Here is a 13,032-nt window from a genome sequence, read left to right on the forward strand (position 1 = left end):
AGATACCATGGAGGGTATTGCAACAACAGATGGTTCCGATACTAGAGCTAGTGTTGTTGCTCAGACCAAAGATGATGATGACTGGATTGACACATTCGATGAATACATAGCAAAGCAACCAGCTGCGACGTCTTCTTATGTGCGTACAGAACTGGATTTGTACTTGGAGGAGCCACTGCTACCTAGAACACAAGATTTGGATATCATACACTAGTGGCAATATGCAGGGCTCAAATATCCTACTTTGCGAAAGATTGCTCGAGATGTTATGGCAATTCCCGTGACAACAGTAGCATCCGAGTCACTATTTAGTACCGGTGGGAGGATAATTAGTCCATCTCGAAGTAGTCTTGCTCCACAAATGGTAGAAGCACTTATGTGTATGCAAGCTTGGTCTAGAGCTGATATGTTAGGTAACAATACTTATGCATTTCTATATTTCAATACTTATGTGTAACTAACATGTGTATGCACTAACTTGTGAACATTGTGTTATTAGGGTATCAATCCACTTTTTCAAGCGCATTGAGGACTTGTCTTGAGGATGAAGAGGAAGAAATGGTAATATCATTCTATCATTTTTTTTAAATTGTTATCCTTATCTATCATTTAACATATGATTGTGCTAATGATGCTCTCTATATTTAGGAGGAACTTGATTCAGCTATTATTGATTGAACGAAGAATTAGAGGAAGAATTGAAGCTCTACAATTTGTTGTGGCTCCATACTTATCTTCATCTATTATTGTTAACTTTTATTTGATCACTGAGCAAGACGTGTTGTAATAACTAGTAATGTACTATTTATTTTGTTGTTGGCTTGTGTAGCTTGTTGCTTTGGCTACTTGCTTACTGTCAAGTGTCAAGTGTGAAAGTGGTATTTATGAATTGTCTTCAATGTGTGGATATGTGAGGATAAAACCATGAGATGGTTTGCTATTATGTAAGGATGCTGATAAAACTATGTTTTGTACTTTTGTATGTTTGTTGTTTAGTTGTTTCTAAGTTCTATACTTTTGTACATGTGTGAATGCATGGTTCATGGTTGATTTCATTATTTGGTGCATCTGCTACTATTGCATGTTCGGGTCCCCGCGGGTGCCCACGGGTCCCCGCGGGTGCCCACGGGTCCCCGTCGGGGTTCGGGTCCCCACGGGTCCCCGTCGGGGTTCGGGTCCCCACGGGTCCCCGTCGGGTTTCGGGTCCCCGCGGGGTTCGGGGTCGGGTTCAATTTTGCACCCGCAAAGTGGTTCGGGTTCGGGTCGGGTTTTTTAATTCGGGTTTCGGGTCGGGTTCGTTCTGGTTGCACCCGACCCCGACCCGACCCGTTGCCAGGCCTAATCCCGCCGGTCAATGGTGTTATGCCACGTCAGTGACCAGTGTGGGCTCCCAAGTAACTGCGAACCAGTTTTGACGAAAGCCCAGCCCAATCTAAGAAGGAGTGGTTACGGCGGTTTGGGCCGAAGAGGTTGTCAGGCTTTCACTGTTTATTTGTTTGGTAGGCCTGTATAATGGAAAATAGTCCAATGAAAACGGTCTTCAACAATCAACAGCACATGGACAGTAATTCGCGATGAAGAGTACTGTGAAATTCAATTTCCCCTCCTATCTTCTCTATTCAAAACGATGATGTTCTGTTGCTCCAAAAATTCTAAAATATTTTGTACGTGTTCCATAATTCATGTGCAACCCATTTTAATTGAATTTACCAAAAAATCCTGTGTATAATTTAAACTAAAATTCTTCAAAAAAGGCTACTTTTATAACTTCTAGCAATTGTTAGAGCTCAAATAAATTTTTAAAAATCTGGTAAAATTCACTAATATTCTTCTTATGTGACGAGATAATTTCTAAAATTATTTTTAGTAGTAAGTTTATATATGTTTTAATTCAAATTAAGTTAAAAGAAGAATATCACATGAAATTATAAAAATACATATAAATGGTGCATTAGAAAGGAATCCACTTTTTTACCATATAATATAGGGCTGAAAACAATTTTATAAATTATCAAATCATCCAAGAAGAATATTGGTGAATTTTACCATATTTTTAAAATTTTATTTGAGCTCTAACAATTGCTAGAAGTTATAAAAGTAGCCTTTTTTGGAGAATTTTAGTTTAAATTCTACACAGGATTTTTTGGTGAATTCAATTAAAATGGGTTGCACATGAATTATGGAACACGTACAAAAAATTTTAGAATTTTTGGAGCAACAAAATGTCATTGTTTTGAATAGAGAAGATAAAAGGGGAAATTGAATTTCACAGCTCTGTTCATCGCGAATTACTGTCCATGTCCTGCTCTTACCGCAGCTTCAGAGGGGTAAGCCTACCCGCTCCCTGAAAGCTGAAAGGGCGATAAGAGGCTTTGGGAATACTCTCGAGCAGTAAGACTCTTACCGTCCACTTAGAGGGCAGCAGGAATCTAATTTTGCAATTTATTTCATCAGAAATCTATTTATTTAATTTTTTAATAAAAAAAATAAAAATAAAAAAAGCTCCACAATGGTATCCAGTCAATAACCATATGTGATATGTGGGCCGATCGCCGGTATCTGAATAAAACCCTTTCAAAAGAAAAATTATCTTTGCATTTGAAGTAGATAAACTTCAGAACCATTGTCACTACGACACAACCTTTATAGTTGCTACAAACTTACAACTTTGACCACCAATGAACGTAGAAAGGAAGGCACGACTGCATCCATCATACAGATAAGTCACAAATTCATCTTTTAGGATGTAATAGAGGGCAAAATAAGAAAACTGCTGTTAGCCACGATCCATAAATAAACTAGCATTTGTGGAAACAACATTTTAAAATAAATAGGCTACCACAGAGCTCTAATCCTAGGTTGCTAGAAATCCTCATGTACCAGGGATGGGGAAGAGAACAGCTCCCACCAACAGAGCTTTCACCTAGCTACACATTACAAAGTCGCCTGCACCTGTCATCTACGTCAAGACTGTTTGATGGGGTCCAGAATATATTGAATCGCAACATCAATTCCTCTACAGCAGCTGGGGGTTTAGGATAAAATTGCCATGGAGAATCGACCATCATCTGCATATGCCGGAATCACAAATGCAGTGCGCAAAACATCTCCGGGCATTGAACTTGCACAAAAGAATCAACAGGCTACAGATGACATCAGTTACTAAGTTAAGGTGTCCGATCATGGTTTCTGGTACGTTGTTGGTTGGTCCTGCAATTTGTTTGAGCTCTCTGGTTGAACTTTCAAAGCACCTGGTTCGTCTATGGCCATTGAACTTGGATCATTTGGCTGCGAGCAACAATAATGGGACAAAGAAAGTCAGCTGTAGTAAGCAACTTAGGGTACAGAACCAACTATAAATGGATTGAAAAAGGCAGCTGTGGTTAGAGACTGAGTCTGTTCTGCGTGAGTACCGTGTGCATGTTCCCTGAGTTATTGATAGATTCAATGTTAACATAGATAAAATAACACTTACGATGGTTTGTTTTGAGGAACCAACTCCATCAGCCACCAGTCCAGTGCCTTTTGAATGTTCTGCAGCTACTCTATTAACATCCTGCGCAGCACAAAAACGAGAAAACAAGAACATCAGTAATGGAGGAAGAAAAGTTGATCGATGAATCATGTTCTTGCTACAAGAAAGATTACTGGTCCCACCATAGCCGTACAAATCTCACAAGCTTAATTAGCATTAAGTCCAAGTTGCTCATACACTAATAAACACGAGAGGGAGGGGGTTGCAGGTAATAATTTCATCCTCTTTACTAATATCTAATTTGTTTTGTTTACCTCGTGATTCCGAAGAGCAGTGGCTTATAACCTCTCCCTAATCGAATAAGGGATTTAATGAAATTTCTTTCTTTCACTGATGGCTATCTCCAGTCTTGGAGATCAGCTAAATGGGCTAAAATGGCCAAGGCAAGGCAAGGTTTCGCCAGCTACTTGTGTAGTCGCATAGCAGTGCCCCAACATAACAATGTCATTTTCAAAGGAGCTGAGTCCAATCCTATATGGTCCCGACATAACATATAATTCCTCTCAAATTGGGTTTTGTATCTAGCCATATCACATGAACACATTGTTCACTGCATAATCTTGTTTTTTATTTAGGGAGTACACTGCATAATCTTCGAGGTAGCTGATTCCAACTGTCCAACATGTAGGCATTGGCATATGTTACACCAACATATCATCTAGTCAAAATGCTTATAGCCTTATACACCTTCCAGTTCAAGTATACATTGCATACAAAAAAAATCGAAACTTCATGCATACATCATTAAATTAACATAAGTTAAAATAAAAATAGAAGGTACCTGATCTGTTGCCTCTGCCTCAGCAGATTCTTTCTTCATTCTTACACTCTGTATACTGCTCCTCCTATGGTAGAAAATGAAACATAGTAGAACAAATAATATAACCATCTGAAATGGTTACTGTTATAATTGCATGAATGATTGAAAAAACATATAATAACAAGAGTAACAAAATACCTTCCGGAGTCCTCCAGAGGCTTGGCATCGTTCATTTCCATATCAGAACCAGCATCATGTCTTTCATCAGGATTCTCCATATCTTCATCTTTCTGTAAACATGAAATCAAATTAGCTAAAATATGTTGAATCATTATTTGTGATTGGCAGAATGTTCCTTAGGTTGCATCTCCCACCATAGTGGCAGCCATGGAGATGGGATGAAGTTTTTGTATGTTGGATTGCACTTTATGTGTTTATTGGGTTGCATTATTCAACTTTTGGGTGTTGCATTTTTGCGATTGCATTTTACATTTTACGGCAAGTTAGATTTTCTTTGGGAGTTGGTGTGTTGCACTTTTCATGTTAAGGGGTCTGTTTTTTATTCGGAGTGTTGCAACTTTTCCATTTCAAGGTGTTGTGTAGTTTCTCCATATTATTGCATTTTCCAGCAGGGTTTGCACTTTTTAGGGTGGCTGCATTTTTTCCCAAGAGTTGCATTTTTTTCTGTTTTACGGAGTTCAATTATTTGCCTACCCCAACTGCTTGGGATTAAAAGGTATTGTTGTTCTTTGGTGGAGTTCAATTCTTAGTTAGTTGCACTTTTTTGGAATAGGGGAAACTGTCTGTAACTCTCAAAATTACAAATGATTGTACCTAGACGTGTTTAAAAATAAAAGCCTAGACTCATATAATCCAAAAAAACAAACTCCAATCGCCATCTAATCAAAACCTACATGCAATTCAAAATGCCAACTGACTGATCCTAAAATGCCAGTGCTAAACTCTCAGCACGAAGAAGCTGTCACCACACATCTTGTAGCGCAAATGCTACCCAAACAGCAGGATGAGGGCCATGGCATTTGGATCTCAGTGGATGGCAATGTTGGCATGTGTGATTGTGCCTCCAACTGGAGAGCAGCAATGGCAAGAGGCGGACAGGATTAAGAGAGAACCAATACAATTAGAGAGTATAAGAGATAATACGAGAGGCAGAAAGAGAGGGCACTAAACTTCCTCAGTCCCTCCTTTGTGTGCATTGCGGGTATGCTAGGCTGAAGCCATGTTCTTTACACTGCCCCTTTTTCTCATTTCATTCCAGTTTTTGTGGTTCAACTGGCAGTTCAGTCAAGTTTCTAAAAATGTCCCAGACATACCAACAGAACTATACAACAATAGGAAAGAAAGTAGCAGAAAAGGCAAGGATAAGATGCCAAACTACACCCAATGAGAAGGACCAGGATTGCATGAACAGGGTATTTTGGTCATTCACCCAAAAAGAAAAGAGTAGCAGGCAATGTTATTCTCCAAATAATATAAACACTGTAGTGCTACATAAAGTCTTCAATAGTCTATGCACTAGGGAGTTGCTTTCCGAGTTATCCCAAAAAAACTATCTGAATTTCCATTACCCATCCAGATTTCCTTACATCTATATTTTGTTAATTAGAGCCTGTATTTACCTTTATGGAAATGTCTATGCACTTATGTTGTATTGTTCACAGCAACTCTATTAAAGATGGCTTTATATTTGTACCTGGTGTATTTTAAAGGATAAAACAACAGCATGCAACTAATTTCTTGCTTGTAACAGAATTCTTACCTCAGGTAACTCAGCCTCTGGAGGTCGCTCTTGAAATTGGACACTAGGAGCATGTCGGAGTTTTGAAAGATTATCGAGAAGTTTTGATCTTATATCATCCAATTGATGCCATGCGTTTTTATTCTCCATGTTACTTGGAGCAACATGTAGCGTATAATCTGGACCAAAATACTCATAATACTCATTAGGAGGCATCTTGTCGGTGAGCTCATGACCAAGTGCAACCCCTGTCTGCTCAAAAAATATGAAAAAGTAAGGAAAGAAGAATCAATAGAAAAGATGAAGAGGTGACTATTTGAATTGGTGAGATCAAATAGCATATTTTGAAAAGCAGTAGTAGCCCCAATCGGTCAACAAAATAATAGGTAGTCTTATCCGGTATCAGAGATCAGAGTATAATCGACCGTGCAAAAGTACAATTTTCTTTCCTAGGACAATGGTTCAATGAATTGGAACTTGGAAAAGCTAATCTTTGAAGAAGAAAAAGTACTTGGTTCATACGTAAGTTATTTACGTATAACTAAAAATATGGAGAGCCTATAATTTACTGCAGTGTATAGCGAAAATTAAATTCCTGTGGCATCTTAGAGCATCTTCACCACCGATGCAAGCTTCACTTTCTAACTTGCACTGTGTAGCATCACTATCTCTCATGTTACTGGGACCCACACATTTATTATTTGGAATAAAAATTTAACTGCCCGTGCATCTCACTCCCCCTCCCTATCTCTTCCCTCTCCTATTTTTTTCTCTCCTTCCCAATGCAATGACTCGACGGAAATTGTTTTCTATTGTCTTGCATTGGTGCATGTAGTTGCTTTGATAGAAATACTTTTCCTGGCTTCAGTTGCTGCAATGGCAAGCGTTGAAGCCCCATCCTTCTCTACCCTACTGAACCACAGCTTTTCTTGCAAATTGTGAGTGGCCATAATAAACTCAAACACACCATACAAACTATTTCCAAAATTAGGAAAACCACATTAGTCAGTAGTCAACGATTGGCAAGTACAAAGCTGGATAACGACTTGATACAAATCAATGTTTTAAAGCACGACTGTTCATGCCAACACAAACAAAAAGGTCATCGCATTAACTATCGTACTCTACAGTTTAGTTTAATAATGTTTTATTCTGATATTTCAAATATCGCTTGGAAATACCCAATAACAAATATGACTTATGACGGCATTTGAAACACAGGTCATAGTCAAAGAATGTGTTTTACGTTTACAGGAAGAAGGTACAATTGTGAAGCCAAGGGGCTTTATTGGGTTCATAGGAAAGTTCATGCCAAAACACAAAAGGAGTAAATGGTAATAAAAAGCACTGATGTTCATATGCCATTCCCGTGCACAATCAATGCTTTAACCATAAGGGTTTTCAGCGAAGATGTAAGTCATTAAGTTCATAGTGTTTCGGGAAAAAGTGAACGTAAGCAACTTAGCTACATACATTACAAACCAACAAGACATTCGCGCTTGAAGAAAACTTTATAGGAAAAAATGGAGCATAAGGCATTTATTAACACATACATAACATGACTTAGAAGACTATCCGTATGTGTGAGAAATAAATAGAGCATCTAGACGGAAAGGAAAGTGTACATAACGTATTACTTTTAAGTGAGTATTCATAACTGTCAACCACTGCGCCAATCATACAGCACATTTTAAGCAGAGTGTTAATGCTACACCGAATACTAGAATAAAGTTATTAGTTCACTGTTCATATAATGAATTAAGAAAAGGTTATTGGGATAAGTAGAATAACGAACAACAGAACAAGTGAAAAGGCCTTAGAAAATGTGCTTCTTTTTCCATGAAAGAAACTCCCCTGTTACATACCTCATAGCACCAACATCGTGCAACATTTCTGATGGTATACCCACCGCCACCAAGCAGCAGCAGCGGGACATTGAAGGACCTCATGAATCTCACGCATTCCGCATGTCCCTTAATAGATAGGTTGAAACAGCCCAACCTGTCGCCCGACAAAGAATCCGCACCACACTGGAGCACCACCGCGCCAGGGCGGAAGACCTCCATCACCTTGGCCATGATGGGCTTGAACAACGACTGGTAGCTCTCGTCATCAATGCCATCATCCAACGGGACATTCAGGGAGTAATACTTCCCCTTGTTGTGCCCAACGTCTTGAATGTCCCCTGTGCCCGGGAAATAATCCCCAAACTTGTGGAATGAGACCGTCATCACCCGGTCCGTGGTGTAAAAAGCCTCCTCCACGCCGTCCCCGTGGTGGATATCAATATCCACATAAAGAACGCGCTGCAATGCAATTAAAAAATATTGGCAATTCCATCCTATTGATTTTGAAAGAAAAAAGTCACAAATTCGAGAGGGTTTTGTATACGTTGTGGTACTTGAGGAGCTCGAGGATGGCCAGGACGATGTCGTTGACATAGCAGAATCCGGATGCCTCGCACTTCTTGGCATGGTGGAGGCCGCCGGCCCAGTTGATGGCGATGTCATGCCCGTGGTTGAGCTTGACGGCGCCGCCGACGGAGCCCCCCGCGTAGGTCTGGCAGAAGTTGTAGAGGCCGTCGAAGACGGGGCAGTCCTCGCCGACGTTGAAGCGCTTGAGCGCGCGGATCTGGTCCTGCTGCGTCTCGGGGGTGACGGAGCGGAGGAAGGCGATGTAGTCGTCGGCGTGGAAACGGCAGAGGTCGCGGTCGCGGGCGGGGTGTGGGCGGAGCACCTGCATCTGGTCGAGGAGGCCGTAGTGGGCGAGCAGCGCGTGGGTCATGCGGATGCGGTGCGGCTTCATCGGGTGGCCCTGCCCGTAGTAGTAGTTTCCCACCTCCGCGTCATAGAAGTAGCAGACGCGCCGCTTCGACCCGTCCGCGCCGGTGGTCGGCAGGGAGTTGCCGCCGCCGCCGGCCGAGGCGTCCATCGCCGCGGTGGCGCCGCGGTTTCTTCTCGCCGGCGCTCGGCGGCGGCGTTTGAGTTGTGGGAGTTGGACCGACGAGGGGCGGGTGGGATTTTTGGGAGGTGAAAGCGGAGCGGATCGATTCGGATCCGATCTATGCGTATAGGAATACGGATTTAGGTTTTTTTAGCTATCCACGTATATGTGGACGTGAATTCGAATACGGATACAAATGTTGTATTGCAAAACTCTTACGGATATGGATTATCCAATTTTTATATCGGATTATCGAGGCCTTTTATTTGGTTTATCTGTATTTTATTAGGCCTATTGCTTACAGGAAAGTAATAGAAATATTTATTGGTTTTTTCCTTAACCAAACACATGTGATCTGCATATCTTATTTTATATCTACTTGCTTAGATCTGTTTGGACTCGTTTAGACCTTGCTTTAAAAAACAGTGGTGGCCGTTGACAATACTTTGAGAGAGATTTTTAGCTATACATGTGATTTTGTTTACTCATGAAAGTTCACCCATTAAAGATGTGTATGACTTCAGGATAAGATGATATCCATATAGTCCTAACACTAGTAAGCATTATTGCTATCACTCTATAGGTTGCTTACATAATCGTGTGTGTATGTAATATCCAACTATTTTTAATAAATTTCTAGTTTGACTCTGTTATGTTTCTGACTCCAAAACAAATTGTATTCAAATCCATATATGGGCAATATATGCTTTGACTTCAAATTTGACAAAAAATAGATGTGGATATGGTAAGAGAATTATCCTTCTGAATCCGAGCCGTTTTCACCGCTTCTTGTGACTCTCTGTGCTTTTTTTTTTCTAGATATGCTTCAATATTCTTTTCATCTTTTGCTGGATACCACCACACTCTCTTTGTCATCATTTCGATATAAATTTATTAAGGTTTTTTGAAATTATTCTGACACAGAAAGTGGTGCCCCTTTGTCATTGGGGACAAAGATAGTGTTCATGTGGGAGAGACAATGGAGGATAAATGGTAACAATGATAACGATAATGTGGAGACACAATAGATGATTCACAATGTAGCTGTATCAATTAGGATTAGGGGAAGAAGGGACAGATTGTTATTGAGAGAAAGAATAAGGGTATAGACATTTGATCTTTGTCATATGGTTCCAAAATTGAATTGATGTGGATAAAGAGTCAACTAATATATACACATTCCTATTTTGTGAGAAGATTTTTCACCGACACCTAAAGATTCTTGTGTTATAAGATACATCTATAGAAACATTCTATATAAACATTTGGATCGCAAAAATTTCACATGGAACACTTCGACTTCCGTAGAAAATAGGAAAAGTTTCAATTTAACAAATAGACTTGGATCACTCATGAAATGTTTAGCGAGAACACCCACGCAATGTTAGCACTCTAGAAAAAGTGTTTCCGAATTCAAAAGTACATGTCATTTGGACTGATCATAATTTATTTGAAACATTCTGTTGGTTATGACAAGAAAAAAATACTTTTGCTTGTTCTCGAACCCATAAGTTCTTATGCTTACTTGATAAGGGTGTGTTTGGTTTAGATTAAGAGATGGACTAGCTTTTAAACCAACTAACAATGGTGGGTTAGGAGGGTGGCTAAGGTAGTGTCTAGTTATTTGTATGGAGGTGTACATGTACCAGTTGGTCTTGGATTGGAGCCCCTCCTGTTGTTTGGTTGGTTGGATTGGACCATCCTGTGCAGGATGTGGTCGTCCAAATTCCAAGAATATGCTAAATAGATGTTGTATGAGGTGGTGCGGAAAATTTGGTCAAACCAAGCGGTCACCACAGGTTGCACCCCTGCACGTCACTCTCACCACACCCTCCCTTTAATGCCACCCTCATTGCTATGTCGCCGCTTGCCTCGCACGACACCATCGCCACCAAAAGGAAGTCACCGGTACTCGGAAGGACACCACCGCCCACCGGAGAAGCACGGCGCCGCCGCCCCAGGAGACGCCACCGCTAAAGCACTTACATGGCACGAGGTATGGCCAACACCCCACCTGGTCTCTTCCTCACATCCCTCTCATCTAATCAATCCCATAATCAACCGTGGTTGCAAGTATGTTCCGATCCTTGGTTTATTGATATGAGTTTTGGGTTTCTTCTTCTCTGATTATTAGGGGGAAATATGCCACATTTTCGATGTTCTTGATTTGTGATGCATCGTCGATTCTTGATTCCTGATTTTGTAGACTGGTTGCAGGGAACGGAAGGGGCACTGATGGCGGAATTGGTGGGGCTTCATCCTATACAAACAACTAAACATTCTACATGTACCATCCCATCCACGATCATCCTGTAGAGACAACTAAACACTATATAGGTACTATTCCATCTATGTTCATCTCATCTAGGTGAACCATCCAATACACGTTCAACTTCGTTTGAGCAACCAAATGTTACATAATTGAATCTAGTTGAAGTCTATGGATGCTTGCAAACACTCCTAACCCATCTAATCTATTGTACAACAGCCAGGGAATATTCTTGGGGAACCTATTTAAACTCAAAAGTAACAAAGGGATCTATATAGTTTCAAATTCGACAAATGAAAGTTTTGTTCTACCTATAAAGGAGATAAGATATCACATAGGAAAAGAGAAAGAAAACCCAAATTAGTACTATTTTCCTAAAGCTTATTTGGGTAGGTAAAACACTGTCTCAATCCATTACCGAAGCCACTGCTAGATGGCCAAATGCTAGTGCTCCGAAGCTTGGGTTCCAGAAAAGCCACTAGCGACATGACACGGTAGCTACATGGTAGCCCAAAAGTGTAAGGAGATGCAATGGAAATTGGGTTTTGATGGCTCTATAGCTGTTATTTCCATGCAGGCATAAGGTATTGGAAAAAGTCTATTCTCTCTCCTTCAACTATTGACGGAATTTGATTTTTTCCCCACAACTTGTGAACCAAATTCTCTAAAAAAATTACCCAAAAACTAGATAAGAGTGCTCCCTCAACTATCAATACCATGAAATTGACCCCTGGTCCCATACAAATGTGGTTTCATTCCGACGTGGCAATGGTTGATACATGGACTGGTTTTTGAGGGTGTGTTTTGTTGGTAGCAATTGGTGGGAGGGTAAACGAGTTCAGAGGTAGGGCTAAAAGATCTCTTTTTTGTGAGTGGGAGTTAGGGAGGGGAGGGCTGGTTGTAGGGTGAGAATTGCATTTTAGTAAAAGATGAATACATCCCCATCGTTCATCGCAACTTACTTTAATACATCATGTGAACTAAATCAATTCTCTATAGTTTCTCACTCTCAAACCCACTCACCAAAAAAGGGATTAAGACTAAAAAAAAAATTCCCATGCTAATTCCTGTGTCAACTCTCATCTCTGATTCCCATGGCCCTTCTCATTGTTTGCCAAACAAGCCATGAGGGGCAATACGGATAATTTTCTTCTATTTGCATGCGAGTTGGGTCATCGTTGTACATGGGTTGTGGATTAGAGCTCATGGTGCCCTAGTGCTCGACCTGTGGTGCTACACATCACATAGTGGACGGCTGGGCGGCCATGGGGGCGAAGGACTGGTACAGGTTAGGGGACTCATTCGTTGATGACCTCCTCGTCTGGGTTCCACGTCGACATGTCATTCCCAAGGTGCTTCTGTTGCGTGGTGGCCTCCAAGGCCGTGGACGACAGGATGGTGAGGATGAGCGGAGGCATGGGAATGAAGAACATGGTTATGGTGGAGCACTGCCACCTCCAATTTGATTGCTATTGTGAGGAATCGTCCAAATAATATTCTAATTAATCACCAGGAGAATCATTATTCATAATCACAACCTCGATGATTAACCAGAATATCATCCCGATAATCCCGGGACATATTTTGTGCCCAAGATCGGAACACATGCCTTCCAACATTTATTATCACAACATATCTTAAGAAAGAGGAAGTAATTAACATTTATTTTACAAGTCTTTAACATGCAACCATTTTCAACAATTTACATCAAAAGGTAACAACATCTACGCAACGGAAACATAAACTTATACAACAAAAGAGAGTGG

At 40.6% G+C, this 13,032-nt stretch overlaps 1 protein-coding gene across 1 annotated transcript; it reads right to left on the reverse strand.

Annotated features, from left to right (window-relative positions):
• Positions 1-2,713: 2,713 nt before the first annotated feature.
• LOC133926934 (histone deacetylase 1) lies at positions 2,714-9,111 on the reverse strand. Its single transcript, XM_062373113.1, has 7 exons — positions 8,446-9,111; positions 7,920-8,360; positions 6,076-6,306; positions 4,494-4,585; positions 4,317-4,380; positions 3,476-3,556; positions 2,714-3,288 (listed from the first exon to the last, which is right to left on the reverse strand). The coding sequence occupies exons 1-7, from the start codon at positions 8,983-8,985 to the stop codon at positions 3,181-3,183; spliced, it is 1,557 nt and encodes a 518-aa protein (XP_062229097.1). The 5' UTR covers positions 8,986-9,111; the 3' UTR covers positions 2,714-3,180.
• Between the last annotated feature and the right edge of the window lie 3,921 nt (positions 9,112-13,032).

Source organism: Phragmites australis, chromosome 8 (assembly GCF_958298935.1).
Source record: "Phragmites australis chromosome 8, lpPhrAust1.1, whole genome shotgun sequence".
NCBI lineage: Eukaryota > Viridiplantae > Streptophyta > Magnoliopsida > Poales > Poaceae > Phragmites > Phragmites australis.